Raw genomic sequence first — 23,774 nt, 5'->3', positions numbered from 1 at the left:
CCTAGGGATGGGGGTTTCAGGTACTGTTCCAAAAATGACCCTGAACATCTTGCCATAGATTGAGAGAGGGAATTAGGAGAATCTTATCAACAATAGATAGAGTGCTGACAGCATTAAACTAGTGGTTGCTACTTAGTGTCTTTGCTAACTATTATGCATTGTGCAAATTAACTAAAGCAAGAAGCCTTGGGCCCCTTACCAAGGTTAGTCTCTTGATAAAAGTGTGAGCCTACCCTAAGAAACTGGCAGAATCTGGTCCTGCAGTTGGACAAGAGCCATGGAGCAACTGAGTCTGTGCAAAGACAAGAGGTCAAGTAGCGCTGACGAGGAAGAGTCACCAACCTTCATCCCCACAACCCCTGGCGACCACCACCAGGAGACACTGCACAAGTGCAGATGGGAGGGGCTTGTGGAAATGACTTCTTGAACTAATTTTAATATGATGTGGGGACAGGTTATGCGTATGTATAGGCGCATTGTGAAACTTCATGTGTATGTAACTCTTTGCTGCATATAACCATGTGTCATGGTTTAACCCAGCAAGCAGCTAAACACCACACAGCCGTTCGCTCACCCTCCCCCCTCCCTCTCTGGGACGAGGGAGAGAAATGGAAAGAGAAGCCCGTGAGTTGAGATAAAGACAGTTTAATAAGACAGAAAAATAATAATAACAATAATAATGATAATCATAATATTAATAATAATGCAATGATGATAATAGTACTAATAATAATAATGTGTACAAACAAGTGATGCACAATGCAATTGCTCACCATCCGCTGACCGATGCCCAGCCTAACCCCGAGCAGTCCAGCCCACCTCCCCCGGTTAGCCACCCCTATATATTGTTTAGCATGACGTCAGATGGTATGGAATACCCCTATGGCTAGTTTGGGTCACCTGTCCTGGATCTGTCCCCTCCCAGCTCTTACTGCACCCACAGCCTGCCCGTTGTCAGGACAGAGCAAGAAGCTGAGATGTCCTTGGCTTGGTATAAGCACTGCTCTGCAACAATTAAAACATCGGGGTGTTATCAGCACTCTTCTCATCCTAAGCCAAAACATAGCATTCTACCAGCTACTAGGAAGAAAATTAACTCTGTTCTAACTGAAACCAGGACACCATGGCAAGTTGCCGCGTTGCACGCACACGACTTTGGTGGGACTACCCCCCGTGCTGCCCAGTGCTGAATAAACATACCTATTTTACAGTCTTACTGATCATGGAGTCTGTTTCCTGCAAGTCAAACTATGTCAGCATATTAATGAGGTGTTCCATCACCCATCTGACTTGTGGGAACACAGGTAATGCAGTGCAAGGGGCTGGGTAATATGCCAACTGTCCTTGCGCAAGACCTAGAGTGCCTTTCTCCTGGGATCATAAGTGTAATACACAATAAATGTTTGTTCATTGTCTTTTGTATTATAAAACAAGGAGTTCCGTTTGAGGAGCAGGAGTTGCAAAAGCTTTCTGCTGAAGTAAGATGTATAATACTTGGCTAGACACTATGAAAATTCTTTTGCTTAATGTAACAAAAAAGAGAACCCCCTCCCCTTCTCTCCTTCTGCATCTCAGTTGCCTCTTTTGTTCAAAGACACTGCTGCAAAGTTCATGTAACCATCTCCTGAAAAGTTGCTAAACTAGTGTATCAACATCCTGCATTCTTGTCTCACGCTGGGCCAACATGACCAAATAAAAAAAGAAGTTGAACCACAACGCTGAGGAAGACTACGGCCTTCATCTTCACGACCACCAGAGGGACAGAGACGACCCCCTAGCAACAGTGCGCGCAGTCGCAGAATATACCAGGATGTGCTGCGTAATCCCGGAATTACCAAGATATAAAAAGGGACCCTGGCGGGGGTGAGGTGCGTGCCGTTGGCGGAGCCGAGACTCCCCGGCCGCCCAGCGCTGTTTTGCTTGCTGTTGCTTACTCAATAAATTCCTTTCTATTATTAATGCAATGCTCTCTGAAAATTAGTTAAGGGGGCTACTTATAACAATAAGGAACCAGCACCTCTTGATCATCACCAAGATTTCAATGCAGGCCTTACTGTCCCATGGACTACAGGGATGTAGTTTGCAAAGTACCACTGACTTTATCCCCACCCAGCACGTTTTGCACTCAGGCAGAGTCCTGTCTCAGGGCACAAAAAGCAAGCAGAACTCACTGGTGTTGGATGAGACCATGTGGACATGTCCTTCTCACAAGAGCCTAATTCATGGAGTTGTGATTGTTCTATAAAAATCTTTTTCTGTTAGGAGAAATGAGCATGGTGTGAAGAAGTGTGTGTGCCCAGGGGAGGGAGGGAAGCCCAGGGATTCCTTCAGGCTGCTTCCCAGAAGGTTCCCCTGCAGTCACAGGGCCATGTGCAGGGAGCCTGGTGGGGGGCAGAGCAAGGGAGACCTTGGGCTGGGCCTCTGCTACTGAGCTGGGCCGGGCTCCTGGGCCCAAGGGGAGCTCGTGGCAAGCAGGCAGCGTTGCAGAGAGACAGCTCTGCCCAGGAGCAGCTCCTCTGCACAGCGCAGCAGGGCTGGGGGCACTGCCTGCAGCTGGCACTGGGAGGACAAAGAAGGGAGAGTTGTTAAAGGCTGTATGGAGTGTTAGAAATCTGAGAGTATACTGGAAAAGCAATGCTTGCAACCCTTAACACGGTAAGTCTGAGTGCATTGCAATGCACTGGGGTACCCTGCACGTGTCTGAGACCTCAACTGTCCCAGAGCAGAAAAGGCTGGAGACACTGCATGTTTCCTTAATACAGAGAAGGACATGCTCCAAAGCACGGGTTCCCTCCTGCAGGGTCAGCATGGAGGCCCTTAGACCTCCTTTGTCACAGGCTGGCTGCAGGCTGTGAAGCTGGGGATGCTGGCAGGGGTGTCCAGGGCTGTGGTGCAGAGCAGGGTCTGTGCTGTGCCCCAGGGGCTATGTGCCGGGCCAGGGCCTCTGCCGCCTGCCAGGCTCAGCACTCAGCCTGCCCGGGGAGCTGCCCAGGGCGCTGCAGGGAGAAGCTGCGGGTGCAAGGAGCCCCCGCAGCAAGGCAGTGTCATGCTGCTGGGGCAGCCTGCTCACGGATCCACAGCACACCCACAGGGTATTTCCCCTTTTGTTTTTATTTTTATTTTTATTTTTATTTTTTCATGAGGATGGTCAAGTCAGGAATTTTCTGCTTCCTTTTCTCTTTCCAGCACTTGCAGGATTGGGTGAGGTTGCAGAAAGAAATGGAAAAGGAACTGTGAAGTATCAACACACCTCTAAGATTCCTGAACTGTTCCTTTGGTGATCAGTGGGTTTGTAAGAAGGCTTATAAATTGCCTATAGCCTCTCCTTTGTTTATGACCAGCTTCCGGGTCAACTTTGCTGTACCTGTCAGGGCTTTCTGACAGGCTGTTTTCTATCTGCAAAGATGGATATGCACCTAGGCAGTGCTCTGGGAACTGCTGGTTTCTGAAGGGCAAAGAGGTTGGCATGAGGGCTCTGAACACAGAAGGGAAAAGACAATGGGATATGGAAACATCCCCCAGTTATAAAATCTTCAGGCAGAAGAAATAAGATCAGGGAATGAGAAGAAAAAAAAAGCGGATATGTTCTCAGAGGGAGAACTTATCAGAAAAGTCTGTATTATTCCCTACAATGCATCCCCCTTCCTCTGAGCAAGCCCTCTTGCCTCCTCTCCTACGCAGGAAAGCCCCTGCAGTCACTGCTGTGGGTCCAGGGCATGAAGCACGTCCTCTGCAGCCACAGTTCCAGCAGAGCAGAGGTGCATCTCTCCAGCCACGTGCCCAATTCCCTCTGTGGTGCAGGGGGGCTGAGAGCAGCAGGCAATGCATTCTGTGAGCCTGGGGAATGAGCTGATTTTCCCTACATGAGACATCATCATTAGGACTCTCTTCTGTCTCCCTGGGATATCCTTCCAAGTTGTGCGCTGCCCTGCAGGATAGAAATCTTTTCTGTAGTATCTCTGTGTTATGTGAATGCACCAGGAAGAAGCAAAGATATACTGCATGCAAGGACGTGCTGCTGGACTGGTGAAATGAGTGATAGGTGTCCTTGGCAAGAGGTGTGGTGCTGAGACCTTGCTTAGGTACCTTAAGAAAGGTTGCGCATTGAGGGATTGGCAGTGAGCGCCTCTGTTCTCAGCAGTGTCTGCCCTCTTTTCAAGGTACCATAAATGTGATTGCCCTCCATTAACAAAAGCTGGAAGATCAGGGCCGTTGGGCACAAGCCCAACCATCTCCCCTCACCCTGCTTTCAACCAGAGTGAATCCCTTTGGCTCTCAGCTCTCGTAGCCATTCACTGTGAGTACAGCAGAAATCCTCAGGACTTCTGACTTCAGAGGACATTCCTTGGGCATGATGAGGTTGTGTAGGAAAAAACAAAAATCCTACAATTCCTTTCATCCCTCCACATTCTTTAGGCCTGTTAGGACACCAGCCCACATGCCCTTCTGCATTGATTTCATCTGACAAAATCTAAAAATATAACTTGGAGCCCCTGTCAGGTTCTGATGTACCCACTGCAGAAGGACAAGACTGCTTCCTCCTGAGCCAGTAAGCGGAGGTCCCTGATCCTTAAGTATCATATCTAACCTCATAAAATATTATGAGCTGAAGAAAAAGTGAGGGAGTGTGGTAGGGAGAGGGTCAAGGAGAAATGAAGTAGATTTCAGACTGGGGAGCCAGTATTAACTTGTCATTGTTTTTTCCATCTTGAAAGCTCTCCAGGCTCAGAGGCATGAGATGTCCAACAGCAGCTCCATCACCGAGTTCCTTCTCCTGCCATTCGCAGACACACGGGAGCTGCAGCTCCTGTACTTCGTGCTCTTCCTGGGCATCTACCTGGCTGCCCTCCTGGGCAACGGCCTCATCCTCACCGCCGTAGCCTGCGACCACCACCTCCACACCCCCATGTACTTCTTCGTCCTCAACCTTGCCCTCCTTGACCTGGGCTGCATCTCCACCACTGTCCCCAAAACCATGGCAAATGCCCTTCATGATACCAGGGCAATTTCCTATGCAGGATGTGCTGCCCAAGTCTTCCTTTTCCCCTTTCTGATGTCAGCAGAGTATTTTCTTCTCACTGTCATGGCCTATGACCGCTACATTGCCATCTGCAAGCCCCTGCACTACGGAAGCCTCCTGAGCAGCAGAGCTTGTGCCCAGATGGCAGCAGCTGCCTGGAGCAGTGGCTTTCTCAATGCTGTCTTGCAAACTTCCAATACATTTTCATTGCCACTCTGCCAAGGCAATGCTGTGGACCAGTTCTTCTGTGAAATCCCCTCGATTCTCAAGCTCTCCTGCACAGAATCCTACCTCAGGGAAATTGTGCTTGTCATTGTTAGTGCCTTTTTTGGGTTTGGTTGTTTTGTTTTTATTGTACTGTCCTATGTGCAGATCTTCAGGGTCGTGCTGAGGATCCCCTCTGTGCAGGGACGGCACAAATCCTTTTCCACGTGCCTCCCTCACTTGGCCGTGGTCTCTCTTTTTCTCAGCACAGCCATGTTTGCCTATCTGAAGCCCCCCTCCATCTCCTCGCCATCCTTGAATATGGTAGTGGCAGTTCTGTACTCAGTGATGCCCCCTGCACTAAACCCCCTCATCTACAGCTTGAGGAACAAGGAGCTCAAGGGAGCTGTTATAAAAGTGATTTCATATATTGTTCATATCTGTACATGTTCCCAATTATGCTATCAGGAAAGTGTTATTCTGGATTGTTTTCAATAGTCGTAAAGTTCCTCCTTCTCTCCCCAGTATTTGCCATTTGGTCCTTGAGTTGTTTTTTTTTTTCCTTTCTTTTTTTTTTTTTTTCCCTCATTATTAATATATTTCTATTAATTAATAGATTATTAATTATTAATTATCAATTATTATTAGTATTATTTTTCTTTATGCTTCTTCTGCTCCTACACCAGTATCTGTATTCCTTCCACTGCTACCAAGGAATTAACCTGTATTTTCTCACTTGAAGCCTATCAGTGTGTACTCTCCCATTGCATTTCTGTAAAAAACTTGATTTCCCCTGTTCACTGCCTGAAGGTTTGCCTCTTAATCGAAAGTAAGAGCAACGAATTGCTCCCCAGAAGGAACTGTTTCTCTTTGCATTCATAAGCAAATAGTTCATGGTCATGTTTAATGGTCACAGTATTACATACTGAGGACTGTCATACATATGACATGCAGATGAGGAGAAGAACCTGTATCTGCCAGGAGAGCCCAGGAAAACCTCCATGGACAGTGTGAGCCTGTGGTGACCAGATTCCAGCAAAGTGAGAGATCAGACAAGGTGGTGGCAAAAAAGAAAGCACTGAATCCATGCATCTGTGTGGATAAAGTGAGTTCTAACCTGAAGTATTCCCAGGTAAACAAGGACTATGCAGCCCTAGAGGAGAGGGTGGGAGCACAGCAGGCACAGGGAAAGGAAACTGGCAGTGACTCATGTCATTGTTAGTGAAGTACCACCAGCGGTCACATCTAGAGTCACTGGCAATGCACCATTATCTCTTCAGTCTCCTGCCATATCCATAGGCCTTGGGGAGAGGGATTAACAGGTGGGACCCCCACCTGGCTCTCTTTGCTTCCCACCCAGACCAGCACTGCCATGCAGGATCACCCCATGGGCACCACAGCCCACTTTCAGGCTTTCCTGTTCAGGTGGAATTACCGATGTTTCATTTGGTACCCATTGCCTCATGTCCTGTCACTGAGCACCACAAAAAAGACTCGGGCTGCCTTATCTGATATCCTTTCATCAGGTCTTCACATAACATGGACAAGAACCCCCCAGACATTCTCCAGGCTGAACACTCCCAGCTCTCCCAGCCTCTCCTCATCTGACGATGCATCAGTGCCTCAAGCATCTTTTTGGCATTTACTGGAAACATTGCACTACATCCAGGTCTTTCTTGCACAGGGCAGACCAGATCTACACACTGCACCCTGGGTGTGGCCTCAGCAGGGCTGAGTAGAGAGGTAGGACCAATTCCCTCAATGTGCTGCCAAGGCTCATAATAATGAAGTCCAGGGTGCTGGAAGCCTTCTTTGATGTAATGACACATGGCTGGCTCCTGTTTATGTTGTTGACCACCAGAAAACCCAGGTCCTTCACTACCAATCTGATTTCTAGCTGGTTGGCCCCAAGAAATGTCTTGGTGCTGGGTATCCCTCCTGCTGGAACATTTCACTTCCTGCTGGAACATTTCACTGAATTTCACGTGGTTCCTCTCTGCCAGGTTCTCCAGCCTGCCATGGTTCCTCTAGAGAACAGCACAACCATCTTGTGTGTCAGCTGATGCTCTCAGATCCATATCATTTGCAAATTTCCTGAGGGTGCACACTGTCCCATTGTACAGATGGTTAATGAAGGCACTAAACAGAGTTGGCCAAGTATTGCATCCTTGTAGGCTGCAGTCATGAGTGACCTCCAGCTGAATTGTTTCTACCGGTCACAACCCTCTGAAACCAGACATTGAGCAAAGGTCCAGTCCGCCTCATTTTCTATTTGTCTAGTCCATACCTCATCATCTTCTCTAGGAGGGTGTTAGGGGAGAGTGTCAGAAGCCTTACACAAGTTTAGACAACTTCTACTGCTTCTACTGCTTCCACAATTTCTACTGTGCCCTTAAACCACAAAATTCCATGATCTGAGGACATCTTTTAGTGGAAGTCTGCAGGTGGGTTAAACATGGTTTCCACTTCATAAATTCTCACTGACTCCACCCAGTCACATTCTTTGGAATCCAATTTGCCCAAGGGTTCCCTTGTCGTGGTTCTGCTCGAGTGGGCAGCCGAGCTCCACCACAGCCGCTCTCTCACTCCCCCTCCTCAAAGAGGAATGGGGAGAAAATATGTGAAAAGGGCTCAAGGATTGAGATAAGGACGAGAAAATCACGCAATAATTATTGTAACAGGCAAAACAGACTCGGCATAAGGAGATAGTAAGATTTATTGCCTACAACTAACAAGCGAGAGAAGTGAGAAAACAAAGGAAAAAAAAAACCAAAAGCACCTTCCCCCCCATCCACCCTCTTCCACCTCCTCCCCCCGAGCGGCGCAGGGGAACGGGGAATGGGGGTTATGGTCAGTCTACAGCACTTCTTCTCTGCCGCTCCTTCTCGGTCACTCTCGTCCCCTGTGCTGTGGGGTCCCACCCACGGGATGCAGTCCTTGATGAACTGATCCGGCGTGGGCTTCCCACAGGCAGCAGCTCTTCCAGAACTGCTCCAGATATGGGTCCGTACCACGGGGTCCATCCCTCAGGAGAAAACTGCTCCAACCTGGATCCCCTACGGGCAGCAGCTCCTGCCGGGTCACCTGCTCCTGCGTGGGCTCCTCTCCACGGGCTACAGGTCCGGCCCGGAATCTGCTCTGGCAGGGGTCTTCCACAGGCGGCAGTCTCCGTCGGTGCAGGGCCACCTGCTCCACCGTGGTCTCCTCCACGGGCTGCAGCGTGGAACCCTGCTCCACCGTGGTACTCCATGGGCTGCAGGGGGACATCCTGCTTCACCATGGTCCTCACCACAGGCCGCAGGGGACTTCTGCTCCGGCGCCTGGAGCACCTCTCCCCCTCCTTCTACACTGACCTTGGTGCAAGGCTGTTCTCTCACTCCCTTGACTCTCCCGGCTGCTGTGTGGCGCAGCGTTTTTTCCCTGTCTTAAATATGCTCTCACAGAGATGCAAAACAACATCGCTTATTGGCTCGGATCTGGAAAACAATGGGGCCCTTCCCAAACATGGGGCAGCTTCTAGATCTTTCTCACAGAAACCACCCCTATGGCTCCCTGCTACCAAAACCTTGCCACGTAAACCCACTACATCCCTAACAAGGTCCTCCACAACTGAAAGTCAGGCTTCCTTGCTGCAGTCTTTTTTTTGTTCTGATCTCAAGGACTTGACATTCTAGAAGGAAGGGTTGGAAAAAGTGCGGCAAAGGGGGCACTGTGTGCCTCATCCGTCTCGACGTCCTCTGCTTCCCGCGCCCTACCTTCATTTAGCAGTGTGCCTGCATTTTCTCCAGCCTTCCTTTCACTGCTGATCTCCTTGTAGATGTCTTTCTTGTTGTTCTTCATGTCCTTAGCCAGATTCAATTCTTGGAGGGCTTTGGCTGTCCTAACATTATCTCTACATGCTCATAAATTCAGCATTGATGCCCTCCAGAAACACATTTGTTGTGGTTTAACCTGGCCAGCAGCTAAACACCACACAGCCGTTCGCTCACCCTCCCCCTTACCACTCTGGGATGGGAGAGAGAAACGGGAAAGTGAAGCCTGTGAGTTGAGATAAAGACAGTTTATTAAGACAGGAAAATAATAATTACAATAGTAATAATAACAACAATAATAATAACAATAATGATGATTATACTACTAATAATAACAATGTGTACCAAACAAGTGATGCACAATGCAATTGCTCACCACCTGCTGACCAATGTCCAGCCTAACCCCGAGCAGTCCTGGCCTCCCCACCCCGGCTAGACACGGGGAGGGGAGGGAAGGGAGGGTTGTTAAAGGCTGTATGGAGTTTTAGAAATCTGAGAGTATACTGGAAAAGCAATGCTTGCAACCCTTAACACGGTAAGTCTGAGTGCATTGCAATGCACTGGGGTACCCTGCACGTGTCTGAGACCTCGACTGTCCCAGAGCAGAAAAGGCTGGAGACACTGCATGTTTCCTTAATACAGAGAAGGACATGCTCCAAAGCACGGGTTCCCTCCTGCAGGGTCAGCATGGAGGCCCTTAGACCTCCTTTGTCACAGGCTGGCTGCAGGCTGTGAAGCTGGGGATGCTGGCAGGGGTGTCCAGGGCTGTGGTGCAGAGCAGGGTCTGTGCTGTGCCCCAGGGGCTATGTGCCGGGCCAGGGCCTCTGCCGCCTGCCAGGCTCAGCACTCAGCCTGCCCGGGGAGCTGCCCAGGGCGCTGCAGGGAGAAGCTGCGGGTGCAAGGAGCCCCCGCAGCAGGGCAGTGTCCTGCTGCTGGGGCAGCCTGCTCACGGATCCACAGCACAATGCAATTGCTCACCACCCGCTGACCAATGTCCAGCCTAACCCCGAGCAGTCCTGGCCTCCCCACCCCGGCTAGACACCCCTACATATTGTTTAGCATGACGTCAGATGGTATGGAATACCCCTTTGGTCAGTTTGGGTCAGCTGCTCTGGGTCTGTCCCCTCCCAGCTCTTGCTGCACCCACAGCCCGCCCGCTGGCAGGACAGAGCAAGAAGCTGAAAAGTCCTTGGTTTGGTGTAAGCACTGCTCTGCAACAATTAAAACATCGGGGTGTTATCAGCACTCTTCTCATCCTAAGCCAAAACATAGCACCCTACCAGCTACTAGGAGGAAAATTAACTCTTTCCTAACTGAAACCAGGACACCATTAAATGGCTTGTGCTCTGTTGTACGGGTATTCTAGCAGAATTGGTGTCTTTCAGTTTCCCTCGTGAGGACCTTTGCCTGTAAGCATGAGGCATTTTCCAGTTGTCTGAGGAAGGCCATGCCTTCTGCTGCTTTTTTTTATTAGAGGACATCTCTAGATGACACCAACTACAAGGTCACGTGTATTGGTCTGCCTGCTAAATCCACACCCCTGAGCTCTCATCACCAACACCAGGGCAGAGCTCCTTGCATTGCTGCTGCTCTCACACAGTAATGTCTGCTCCCCCTCCGTGCCTTACAAGCTTGTCCAACCCTGGCTGCACTCCTGTTGCTGGCTGCCACACCATCTCTGCTATCCAAAATGAGATCTCTGTAACCACACACAGACCTCTGGTTCCTTCTTCTCTTCTACATCCTGTACACATCAGTGCACTGGCACTTCAGGGAGATGCCTAGGAATTCTGATTTCCCAAAAAGGATTATAGAATAGAATATATTGAGGTCTGAAAGGACAGGTTTGGAGACAGTATTGATCCATACAGTGACAGACCTCCAAATAGACTGTGAACCACAAGGCTGTGAGCCCAGCTGTCTGGGCATGTTCCATTCCACCTCACTGGCTCCTCATTCTGCCCAGGCTTCATCAGCATCTCTGTCAGAATCTTATGGGAGACAAGTGGAAAGCCTTTCTGAAGACAAAACAGAAAATATTGCCTGCTCTCCCCTCATTTACCAATACGGTCTTTTCATTGGAGAAGGCTATCAAGTTGTTAAGTCACTACAAAGCCTTGGTGAATCCATGCTGACTCCTGATCTTCCATGTACTTGGAAATGTTTTCCAGGATTAGCTGCTCCATCACCTTCCCAGGATCCAAGGAAAGGTTGTCTAGCCTCTATTTTCCTGGGTCTTCTTTGAAGGCAGGGGTCACATTTGCCTTCCTCAGCTCTGCTCTGGTCCTCGGAAAGGAGGTTCAGGGGAGACCTTACCACACTCTGCAATCACTGTAAAGGGGCTATAGTGAAGTGGGGATCAGTCTCTTCTCCAAGCACCAAGTTATAAGAAGAAATGTCTTTAAGTTGTGCCAGAGGAGGTTTAGGTTGGATATTAGGAACAATTTCTTCTCTGAAAGAGTTGTGAAGTATTGGAACAGGCTGCCAAAGGAAATAGTTGACTCATCATCCTTGGAGGCCTATAAAAAAACATGAAGATGTAGGGCTTCATGACATGTTTTAATGGTGGACTGGGCAGTACTAGGTTAAAGGTTAGACTGGATAATCTTAGAGGTCATTTCCAGCCTAAATGACTCTATGATTAACTGATAAGTCTGTGCTCTGGGCTTTTGGGTATTGTTTGGAGTCTGCCACTTGTGCCATAAAGATTTGGCTGGCTCATAAACAGGAAGGATGAGAGGGAAGTCCTAGCACAGGTGTGGCCATTGCTTGACAGCAAAGAAATAAAAGCAGGACGTATCCAACCTCTCTAACCTTCACTGCTCTCTGCTCTGCTTAGACCTGAGATGTGCAATGTGCCAACACGTGCATATCCTGGTAATATAATCTTCACAGAATCACAGAATTTCTAAATTGGAAGAGACCTCAAGATCATCGAGTCCAACCTCTGACCTAACACTAACAGTCCCCACTAAACCATATCCCTAAGCTCCACATCTAAGTGTCTTTTAAAGACTTCAAGGGATGGTGACTCCACCACTTCCCTGGGCAGCCTGTTCCAGTGTCTAACAACCCTTTCAGTGAAGAAGTTCTTCCTAACATCCAACCTAAAACTCCCCTGGCACAACTTAAGCCCATTTCCCCTCGTCCTGTAACCAGGCACGTGGGAGAATAGACCAACCCCCACCTCGCTACAGCCTCCTTTAAGGTATCTGTAAAGAGCAATAAGGTCACCCCTGAGCCTCCTTTTCTCCAGGCTGAACAAGCCCAGCTCACTCAGCCTCTCCTCGTAGGACTTGTTCTCCAGGCCCCTCACCAGCCTTGTCGCCCTTCTCTGGACCCGCTCAAGCACCTCAATGTCCTTCTTGTAGCGAGGGGCCCAAAACTGAACACAGTACTTCAGGTACGGCCTCATCAGAGCTGAGTACAGGGGGATGATCACCTCCCTAGCCCTGCTGGTCACACTGTTCCTGATACAAGCCAGGATGCTGTTGGCCTTCTTGGCCACCTGAGCACACTGCTGGCTCCTATTCAGCCAACTATCAACCATCACTCCCAAGTCCTTCTCTGCCTGGCAGCTTTCCAACCACTTCTCTCCCAGCCTGTAGCTCTGCTTGGGGTTATTGCGCCCCAGGTGCAGGACCCGGCACTTGGCCTTGTTGAACTTCATGCAGTTGACCTCAGCCCATCGGTGCAGCCTATCCAGATCCTCCTGCAGAGCTTTCCTACCCTCGAGCAGATTGACACATGCACCTAGCTTGGTGTCGCCTGCAAACTTACTGAGGGTGCACTCAATGCCCTCGTCCAGATCATCGATGAAGATATTAAAGCAAACTGGCCCCAGCACCGAGCCCTGGGGAACGCCACTAGTGACTGGCCTCCAACTGGACTTGACTCCATTTACTACGACTCTTTGGGCCCGGCTATCCAGCCAGTTTCTAACCCAATGAAGCGTGCGCCAGTCCAAGTCAAGAGCAGCCAGTTTCTTGAGGAGAATGCTGTGGGAAACGGAGTCAAAAGCCTTGCTGAAGTCAAGGTAGACCACATCCACAGCCTTTCCCTCATCCACCCAGTGCGTCACTTTGTCATAGAAGGAGATCAGGTTCGTCAAGCAGGACCTGTCTTTCATAAACCCATGCTGACTGGGCCTGATTTCCTGCTTGCCCTGCAAGTGCTGTGTGATGACTCTCAAGAGGATCTGCTCCATGAGCTTCCCTGGTACTGAGGTCAAACTGACAGGCCTGTAGTTTCCTGGGTCTGCGATCCGGCCCTTCTTGTAGATGGGCATCACGTTTGCTAGCCGACACTTCCTGTAAAGTGTTAGGAAGAAATATATTCTTGTAAAGTGTTGCATTTTTTTTTTCTTTACATAAAGGGGGGAGGGGAGGGGAAGTGTTATATCTCACTGCTCCATGTATATCACCTCTTAAAAAATGATAATAACTTGTAGATGAGTATTAAAAAAAAATCTGAAATTGAAGTCATCTTACAAATTTATTCCATTAAGGACTTTTCCACATACATTTCAATTTGGCCTAACCATGTCCTTCAGGGCTTGATTCAGCTGCCCACACAGATATTGCTGCTGCCTCAAGTATACCCTGGTATAGCTGGAACCCCTATTTGGGGCTAGGATATAACACAGGACCTTCTGTCTTCAAAACGCGTGTCTGGAGTCCCTTAGGAGATATTCAGGATCAATACCATTTCGACAGGATGAGGGGGAATGGGCTTAAGTTGTGCCAGGGGAGTTTTAGGATGGATGTTAGGAAGAACTTCTTTACCAAAAGGGTTGTGAGACATTGGAACAGGCTGCCCGGGGAAGTGGTGGAGTCACCATCCCTGGAAGTCTTTAAAAGATGTTTAGATGTAGAGCTTAGGGATATGGTTTAGTGGGGACTGTTAGCGTTAGGTCAGAGGTTGGACTCAATGATCTTGAGGTCTCTTCCAACCTAGAAATTCTGTGATTCTGTGATTCAGTGACTTTTCTTTCAGAGAGCTCTCTCAAGACATAACAGGCAGAGGAAGAAGAAAAGAGAAAGAGGAAGAGGCAGAGATACATCTTGTGTTCCTATGACCACAGTAGATCCTGCAAAGAACGATTCCTTATTTGAAGCAGTGGTAGAAAATTCAATTCATAAACTAAGGGTAGGAACTTAACAACCAGTAGGAAGCCTCTGGTCAGCTCACTCTCTGGAGCACACAGGCCAGCAGCAGTAACATGGCTAGGGACAGGGCCTATGAGGTGACTGCTTCCTGAAGCAGCTGATGTGTCACCCCTTGCCTCCTGGCTGACATCTGTGCTTTTCAGCTCACACCTGCCAGCATCCCTGATAAGGCAGCAGAAGGCACCTGCTTGGCACACTAATTGTGAGATACCCTCTGTCTGAGAGCCTGATAGGCCCCATGCAGGAAGAGGCCTTGGGTGTGGGTTTTCACATCCCTTCTGCCTGAGCACATGGTGGGACAGCAATGGGCACACAACTTGGTTATGTCTACCTGAGAAGCTGGAAGGCCAGCAGCAGGGATGTGGCTTTGAAGATCCCGATGAGGATTCTCTGGTGGTGGGAAATAGCAGGAGAGAGCCAGAAGTGGGATAAAGTGCTGCTTGGAAGGTGAAGAGTGGGCATGGGGAGGAGGAAATGTCACTGAAAGGGTAGTGCTGTGCTGCCTGACATCACCCAGAAAGAGTCTGTGGTCAGCCCATGCCACTGTGTTTCAAAGGACAGCCAGGGAGGGTGGGCAGATATCAGTGAAAGTAAGAAAATGCCAGGGTGAGAGCAAGGGGGAGAAGTGAAGTGTGTGCCTAGAGTCTGCAGGGAGAATAGGGCAAGAATTGGACAGTGTAGGACAGCCTGTGGTGGAGAAGACTGACTGCACTGGCAAGGCTGCAAGGCCCCAGCACAACCAAGGGCTTTGTCCCCCTGGCTATGGCAGTTGTCTCTGCTACTGAGGCTCATGAGGACACATGCTGTGCTCATGACAATGGGGCCTTGTTGCCTCCTTGCAACCCAGTGGAGAGTCCAGCAGGTGTCATAGCATTGTCCTTCACACAACATCACACACCCCACATCCCACTGCCCCAGGAAGAGCCCTGAGCCATGGGTGAGGGACAGGACCTCCCTGCCCAGGGGCTGGGGGCCAGGGCTTGGCCTTTCTGCTTCACCAAACAAACCAAGGCCTTTACTCAGCGTCAGAGTCTCATGCCCAGTGCCTTTGCCTACCTGCAATCATGGCTTCCAATTGTGTGCTCTAACAAGTCCATGGGGAGGCTTTGTCAGTAATGACCCTCACTGGGGCCCATTAATGCTCCTAGACACTTCAAAGTCTCCTGACTTGAACTTCTCCTGCAGTTACATCATTCTCCTTTCACTACCTGAGGTTCATGGACTCAGCACCAAGTGCACCATGGGGCTCATTACAATTCAGCCATTTTCATCTGGTCTTCCAGACTTATGCATTTAATTAGTGAGGTTTCAAGAATGCAGTTAAATAGGAAGTTTTCAATGACCACTTTACAGAAAGCATTTTCTTTATTTAAGATTAGTTTCCATTAGTTTTGAGTTTTGCAAGGAAGTGCTAGCATCATTCTCTAGTTGTCATGGATCCAATGTGCGTCCAAAGGAGGTCTATATAGGTGAAATATTTGTTTTCAATATTTGTAAAATATATATGAAAAAGAAACAAACACCACCAAAATGAAAAGAAATAAACAGAAACCAGATCCCACAATGGTGAGCCAACTCCAAGTTGCCTCCAACGAGGTGCACCATCCACAAGGGATGACTGTACAAGAAATTTTTGACATAGAGAGATAGGAATTGGTAAAAAAGAAATACAGATTTGACTGCAGGGATGATGAGAGGGACTACTGAAATACAGGCAAGCTCAACCTCCCCAAAATCCCTAGGAGCAACTGGGTATATGAGAAGCATTTAAATGAGCAAAGAGCAAGAGCAAGTGGAGGGGAACTCCGCGGAAGAGTGGAAAATGCAGATGTTCACACGCTCTGCTGGAAAGGTGACTTCCAGCATGGTCTGTTTCGTAAGACCAGGTAGAAATACCTCGAAGACTGAGGAGATGAAGTGCAGTGCATAAGAGAAATTCTGGCAATGCAAGTACAGGGGAAGATCAGTATTTGTCTCCTCCTGTAATACACATTCTGAAATATGATAATTTTGATGTCATGGGAAACCTTTCACATTGTATTAGATCTGTTCAGTTATTTCAGCTGACTGTAATGTGCTGGTAATGGTGAAATATTTGAAATGTTTTAAAAACAAGTAGGTAGTACTCAGGCCTACAGCAAAAAAATGACAATTTGCTGTCCTACATGGAGCTGTGATGCCACAAAACCCTCCCTGCCCAGGACTGTTCATGCCACCCCTCACTCCTGGCACAGAGAAAATCTGTGGTTTGTTGACCTCTCCTGCCTGTTAGAGCAGAGAAAAACAGAGTTAAAAAGGTTCCCTGAAATGCTCCATCTTTGAATGGGTAAATTTGTGACAATCATACCTGTACTATCTGCCTTTCTTGGTGGGAATATTCACATTTTCTGTCTGTATAGTGATATATATATTTGTATAGCTACAGCTGTAACTACAGCTATATGTGCAAGTAAAGGTAAATGTATAGACAGAGTTACACGTGTACACATGGATAACTGGGAGAGAGGCAGGCAAGTGGCTGTGATTCTACAATTTTTCATCACCTGAATTATCAGGAAACCAACCCAATGGGTTTGCTGGCTAAGTTCAGGTGGGGCTTGATGGATGAGGAGAGAAGGCTCTTGAGACAGCCAGGGTTGGAGCTGCCAAATGGGGAACAGCCTGGGCAGGGCATCAGGGTGTTCCCAAAGCCCAGGCCCACACTCAGGGGGCCGTGGGTGTGTCTGTGCCCATGGGTAAGTGCTGCAGGGGAAGCACAGAACACTGGTGACCTTCACAGCAGAACAGGCTGAGGTGGGAATGGGATGGGGCCAGGTGTGATGCCCAAGGCTCTGTGTGTGCTGGTAGTGGTGTGGTGGCTGTGAAGGTGCTGTTCCCTGTTGGAGTTGGTTTGTACATGCTTGGCTGTGTCCGTGCCTTCTGTGCATCTGTGTATCTGTATGAGACTGTGTTTGTGTGTGCACATGTGTTGGGAATTTAAGGCCAATTTCTCAAGTTGCTGATACATTAAGAATGTGGGCTGGAGCTTTGGACCATTCTTGAGAGCCCTATTGACAATAAGCTGGTGACCAGAGCATCAGGACATCCTCAGCATGCTTCTTTTTCCTGTGGGGCTTTTTCCACTGGTCTCAGCTTCCTTCCAATCTTCCAGATGGACCCAAGCTGAGGAACCTTGTGTGGGGTTGTGGTGGTTTTACCGTGCCGGGCAGCTAAACCCCACAACCGCTCTCTCACGCCCCCTCCTTTAGATGAGGAGGGGGAGAAGTAAAGCAAAGAACAACTCACGGGTTGAGATAAGGATAATTTAATTAAAGGGAAATAATTATAATAATTAAATAAAGACTACCATGAACTAAACAATTTAACTAAGGGGAAATAAAAAGGGAAAGGGGAAAAGGGAGGGGAAAAGGAAAAATAAAAAGAAGGGAGGAAAACAAACAAACAAAATAAATTAAGGCTATATGGAAGTGCAGAGGAAAGAAATTACTCTCTACTTCCCACAAATGAGCGATGATTGACCACGTCCTTGAAGCAAGGCCTCAACGCACGCAGCCGGTGTTCGAGAGGAGGACCGACGTTTTCCCAACGAGAGCCCACCCCTCCCCTCTTCTTCCTGTTTCCACCTTTTATTGCTGAGTGTGACATCACATGGTATGGAATATCCCTTTGATTGGTTTAGGTCAGCTGCCCTAGTGATGTTTCTCTCCTCACTTTTTGCCCACCCCCTAGGAGGGTTAGAGAAAGGCCCAGTGCTGTGCCACTGCTGCTCAGCAGTAGACACAACACTGGTGTGATAACACTGCTGTTCCAGCTACAAGTGCAGAGTACGGCACTGTATGGGCTGCTGCTGGGAAAGTTAACATTCCAGCCAGACCCAGTACAGGGGTGACATTTGGGTAAGGGACAGCACGCAGGTTGGGGGAGACTGTCTCGAGGACATGTGCTGCACTCAATTACTGAAGGACAGCAGCAAGCTCATATGGCTGCTGGGTCGTGCTTCCATCAATGCAAGATCTGACAGAGGGTTCAAGCCTCCCCTTCAGGAGGCAATGGCATTAAGAGATGGGGAGTTTAGGGCACCAGTCCTTCTTCAGCTACTTCCCAGGCACAGTGGTGCATTGGGGAATGACCTTCTGGCTCTACATGATGAGCATGAGTTCGGGTACCCACAATCCAGACCTTGTCTTGCATTAGGTGAACACCAGTATTTGAGGCAACTTCCAGCCAAGGTCAGCTCCCATCTGATCTCTCCCCATCCCTCCTCTCACATCTCCAGCTCTTCCTGGCCACCTCCCCATGTTCCCCACAGGGCCTTGAGCTGGTGGTGGTATGAGTAGACCAAGCATGCTGTGGTACCCAAGAGGTGACTGCGCATTAGCTGTGCTGCACAGCATAGACCCAGCTGGATCAGGATCACTGCTGCTAATGCCCCTCCCAGGGGTCAGTGGCTGTGGCAGGTGCTCAGAAAGGCTAGGGAACATTTCCAAGGACACTAGAGGTTTCCAGGTGTCTCCTTCTAGGTCCAGCTGGTGGTACTTTGCTGAGGGCCACAGGAATCCTTCTCCATCATCCCTTCCTTGAGCAGATTGGTCTCCCCCAGAATCCCACACTGTAGAGTACTTCTTTTGCTGTGGACATCTAAAGTTGGCAGTATCCCTGTGGAAGGTTCCACCTTGGGTGATCTCTCACTTTGTGGGGCTTCAGTCACTGCCCACCCTGGCACATGCTGCCCATGAAGAACCCATGGGCTCTGCAAACAGCTCAACATTTATGTCCTGGGTGACATCTGTTCCCCGGCCCCAGGTGGTACAGTCATGGCTACCTACCTCAATGGCCATTCACCATCTCTGTAATCATTAGACACCACGAGGTTACTCCTAAATCCTATCCAGTATCTCTTACAGCTTGCAGAATGGCAATAAGCTACTTGTCTTCAGTTCCAGCTGGCTGAAAAAGGAGCAGCCATTGGCCAAAGCTGAGCCAATGAGTAATGCTGGTTGTGTCTCTGTGACAGGTTATTAAAGAAAGGAGAAATTCTACTGCACAACAGCAGCTGGGAGAGAGGAGTGAGAACCTGTAAATAGGAACAGCCCTGCAGACACCAAGGTCAGTGCAGAAGGACAGGAGGTGCTCCAGGTGCCGGAGCAGAATTTCCCATGCAGCCCATGAAGAGGCCCCTTGTGGAGCAGGCTGTGACTGACCTAGGAGCCTCCACCATGTTGCTGCATATAAATGAGAGGGGTTTTGCCTCTCAGCTGAAGCCGTCCCCATGCTCTCAGCATATTTAAGCAAACTAACTGCAGCTACAGCCTCTTCTTTGTCTGAGAGCCGATCTCAGCTGATGAGGAAGTAATGGGACCAGCAAACCTTTCTGGCTGCAGCAGCTCGGGCCCGGCTGCCCTGGCCCTGTGGCAGGAGGAGCTGCCTGAAGACCCCCAGGGATGGCACGGAGGGGCTGCAGTCCTCCCAGGGACTATGAATGAGTGGGCCTGTGGAGTGCTGGATGTAAGTCTGGGCCCTGAAACCTCATCTCTTTCCATGTGCTGAAAAACAGCTGGACTATGACATGCATTTTGCAGGAGGAGTGTCAAGACACAGGTTTTCCTGTTTGCTAGTCCCAGATCCTGGTGAACACCACCTAGGTCGGTCCACCTGGCAGCTGTGCACAGAAGCTGTCTCCAAGAACCCACAGAAACCTCGGGAATGTTCGCACCCTGCAGTGTCCCTTTCCTGTGACCGTCCGAGTGATTAAAGGCCCCCAGGGTGACATGGGGTCATTGAATTCATCTTAGTCCAGTGGCTTCCAAAAGACTGTCTGCTTCTTCAGCCTGACTGCAGGCATCTACCTCTGACCACAAGGTCACCCTGACTGGCTCTGCTCTGACCCTCACCCACAAGGGCTCCCCCAGTCTGCTGCCCATCCCATAGAGGAGCTCCAAGCATCCAGACAGATCCTTCACATGGAGGGAAACCCCCTGTTGATCACCCCTGCCTGTCTCTTCTGGACAATCTGCACCCATCCTGCACAGCACCCCAAGCTGAGGGACCTGTCCCCCCACACCTCAGCAGCTCTTCCATCAATGTCCCTGCCCTGTGACAGCAGGCGGGGATCCAGCTCCTCCTGCCTGTGCCCCAGGCTGAGGGCATTGGGGCACATCTGGGCTGCAGCACCTCAGCTGTGGCACAAGGGCCAAACTCAGACTTGTCCCAGATCTTGTGCCCAAGAGCCTGGGCATGAAGAGGCTTTCCTTCACAACAGAGACCTGCTGCCGTGGATGGCAGATGGCCCTAGGAGGATGAAATGAGGGGCCTGAAGCACAGTACGCCCTGGTGTTCCTGAGGCCAGAAGAAAACAGGCCTGAGCTGCGCTGCCTTGAATGCAGAGGGCCTTTTGTGGTGTCAGTGCAGCCCTGAGGGCCAGTGCTGGAGCTGGGGCTTATCTCCAGACACGAGAATGGACGCTGAAAATATCCTTGGCTATGCTCATCCTGTGATACAGGGACACAGAAAAAAATCACTGGGCTGTGTCTTGACTGAGTAAGGGTTTGGGGTAAGATGCAGCAGCAGTGTTTGCAAACCAAAGGACACAAGTGGAAACCCTGGTGTGATGTGCCTCATATCCATGCACTGCCTGGATAGAGGAGGGATAAACCTTTGCTTTCTGCAGCCCTGGGAAGTGGTCACTTGCTCATAAGCACCAGGTCTGTCAGAGATGCCTTCAGGGGTATCCGTTAAGTACCAGCTGTGAATGGCCAGAGCTGTCCTGTGGGTCCTGTGCTGCCCGTGTCAGCTGCATGCTCCAGTGGTGCTGGGCAGCGTTAGCATCTTGGGTAGCACTGCAGGCCTGGAATTGGCTATTACATGGAGCAGCTGCCCTGAATTTCATTAGGTAATGTAGGGATGTCCATGAGGCAAGTGCCATTACAGTCCCTGGAGATGGAGGGAAAACTAGAGGGAGAGAGAGACACAGCTCTCCCTGTGGCACAGTTCTCCATCGGGTCAGGTGGATGCCTCTACATGCTGCCCTGAGCCTACTGAGGAGGGACAGTTTTAGTTGTCCTAAATGGGTGCATTTGCTGTCATTTCAGCTGGCCAAAGGCATTCCTCACCAGCCTCCAAGGGGATGCCCCCAGGTGCTGCCCTGTCCCTCAGGGTTCCTCCATGATAGCTTGCAGATGCCTGCATGTACCTCTGCCCCCTGACATGTCACCAGGTGTTTGCAACCCCCTGATATTCTCCAACTCCTGGAGCTGAGACAAGATGCTCACCTGCAGCTGCCCATGTTATGTACACCTACATTGAATGCAGAGAAACCCTAGGTCCTGGAGGTCTTTAGCAGGCATGGGAGGGATCTGAGCCCCATTCAAGCCCCAGGACAAAAACCCAGCATGAGATGTTTTAACTGACTCTGCTGAATCCTTTCCTTAAGCAGGGGGTTAAAGGAGCTACCTGTGCGGTGTCAAGAGTTGGACTTGATGATCCTTATGGGTCCCTTCCAACTCAGGATATTCTATGATATATTCTATGAAGTGTGTGTGCCAGGTGAGGGCTGGAGCCCCAGCGATTCCTTCAGGCTGTTTGCCAGCAGGTTCCCCTGCAGCCCCAGGGCCATGTGCAGGGAGCCTGGTGGGGGACAGAGCAAGGGAGGCCTTGGGCTGGGCCTCTGCTGCTGAGCTGGGCTGGGCTCCTGGGCCCAAGGGGAGCTCCTGGCAAGCGGGCAGCACTGCAGAGAGACAGCTCTGCCCAGGAGCAGCTCCTCTGCACAGCGCAGTAGGGCTGGGGGCACTGCCTGCAGAGACACAGTGCTTAAAGGCAGGCAGAAGTGGAAGGATGCCCAGAGCTCCCTGCTGCAGAAGACTTCCCAGCCCTGCACCTGGTAAGTCTCTGGCTGGAGGGCAATGCAGCTGCAGTTCCTGGAGGCAGGAGAAGCCGTGGGTGCAGGCAGGGGTGTCCAGGGCTGTCGTGCAGAGCAGGGTCCCTGCTGTGCCCCAGGGGCTGTGTGCTGGGGCAGGGCCTCTGCCGCCTGCCAGGCTCAGCACTCAGCCTGCCCAGGGAGCTGGCCAGGGCGCTGCGGGGAGAAGCTGTGTGTGGAAGGAGCCCCCCTGGCAGGGCAGTGTCCTGCTGCTGGCAGGAGGCTGCTGCCTGGGGCAGCCTGCTCATAGCTCCACGGCACAACCAGGGTGTATCCAAGGGGACTTTAAAAGAACTGGAAGAAGGAAGGGGATTTTGGCTTCAGTCTTTTCTTTCCTGAGCTTCATGAGATTTCAGTCTTCTCTGCTTTGGCTCAATGAGTGTAGAAATGGATGCTGTTATTTCTAAGAAGAGTCTGAGACTCACAATCTGTCAGAGTGAGGGTTACAAGGACACTTTCCTTGTAACCACCACCACCCTTACACTGTCAGCAGGGTCTGTGTGAGCTGGGCTCTAGGACATGCCCCCAGCGAGCTGCCCCTGGGCAGAGCCCTGCTGCCAGGAGGTGTCTGCAGGGCAGAGCTGAGCACCCAGTGGTGGGATGGGGGCTGTGAGCTGCAGGCAGGAGGCGTGGGGACAGAGACCCAGCTGCAGGCAGGGACAGCTGCAATCAGCACAGCCATGGTCAGAGGGTGGGAGGGAGCTGCTCCCAGCAGCAAGATGGGAGGGGGGATTTGGGCACTTCCCTGACATCCCTGCAGTGCAGACACCTTCCCCTTAGCAATCCCCTGGTCTCCTTTCTCATCGAGCACAGATCTCCAGCCATAATGTCATTGAAATTTTATAAGCTGCTTTGTACTCACTGCAGTTTTGGGGATGAGAATTCAGGTGCAGCTCAAACACTGATGATGTTCCTGTCGCTCAGGTATGTCCATGAAAAAAGCATCGATGTTTCTTCCAAACTTTTGGGCCTCTGGGAAGTGTTTGTGTGGCTGGGAATGAGCTGGCTCTCTGTTCAGGACATCACATCTAACGACCTTTGACTCTACGCGGGGCTTCTGCTGGGCTGCAGGCTGCCATGCAGAAGGGCACAACTCTGCCCTAGCAGCTCTGTGTTATCTAGCAGCGCCATGGAGAAGACACATCAGTCCTGAGGCCATAGAAATGCTGCTGAATGGTTGTATATGGGCAGCTGCTGTGATCCCTGTGTGCCCCTGGGGAAAAGCAGAGTGCTGAGAACCTCCTTAGATATGATGAGTTGGGTGAGGGGTTTGGAGATGCGCACTTTGAACCTGGATTCCTCTGCTGTCAGTAGCACTTTGAACCTGGATTCCTCTGCTGTCAGTAGCATTAAGGGTCTATTCAGAGGAACATCTAAGTGTGACCAACCTCCCAAGGTGCCTGCACTCGGCAGCTGAGACCAGGACTGATTGATACAACTTCTGTCTGCACACTGCCCTGAGGGACAGTCCCTTTGCCTTGCAGGATCCCCAAGATTTTACTTGGTGGGCAGTACACCAAGGATTTCTACCTTAAAGGACTTCTCAGGTGTGTAGGACAAGTACAAAAAAATACACAAAACATACACAATACACCAAGCGCTATTCTGCAGTTGAGTGAATTTCTGCAACAATGATGAAAAGTTCCTTTATATATAAT

General features: G+C 50.1%; 1 protein-coding gene across 1 annotated transcript; it reads left to right on the top strand.

Annotated features, from left to right (window-relative positions):
• Nucleotides 1–4,738: 4,738 nt before the first annotated feature.
• LOC309890913 (olfactory receptor 14C36-like) lies at nt 4,739–5,722 on the top strand (the record flags this gene model as incomplete). Its single annotated transcript, XM_082785303.1, has 1 exon — nt 4,739–5,722. The coding sequence occupies one exon, from the start codon at nt 4,739–4,741 to the stop codon at nt 5,720–5,722; it is 984 nt and encodes a 327-aa protein (XP_082641429.1).
• Between the last annotated feature and the right edge of the window lie 18,052 nt (nt 5,723–23,774).

This window comes from Aythya marila, assembly GCF_965140915.1.
Source record: "Aythya marila genome assembly, contig: HAP1_HAP1_SCAFFOLD_153, whole genome shotgun sequence".
Taxonomy (NCBI): domain Eukaryota; kingdom Metazoa; phylum Chordata; class Aves; order Anseriformes; family Anatidae; genus Aythya; species Aythya marila.
The sequence above is the reverse complement of the archived record's forward strand: the minus strand, read 5'-3'. Positions and strand labels throughout refer to the sequence as shown.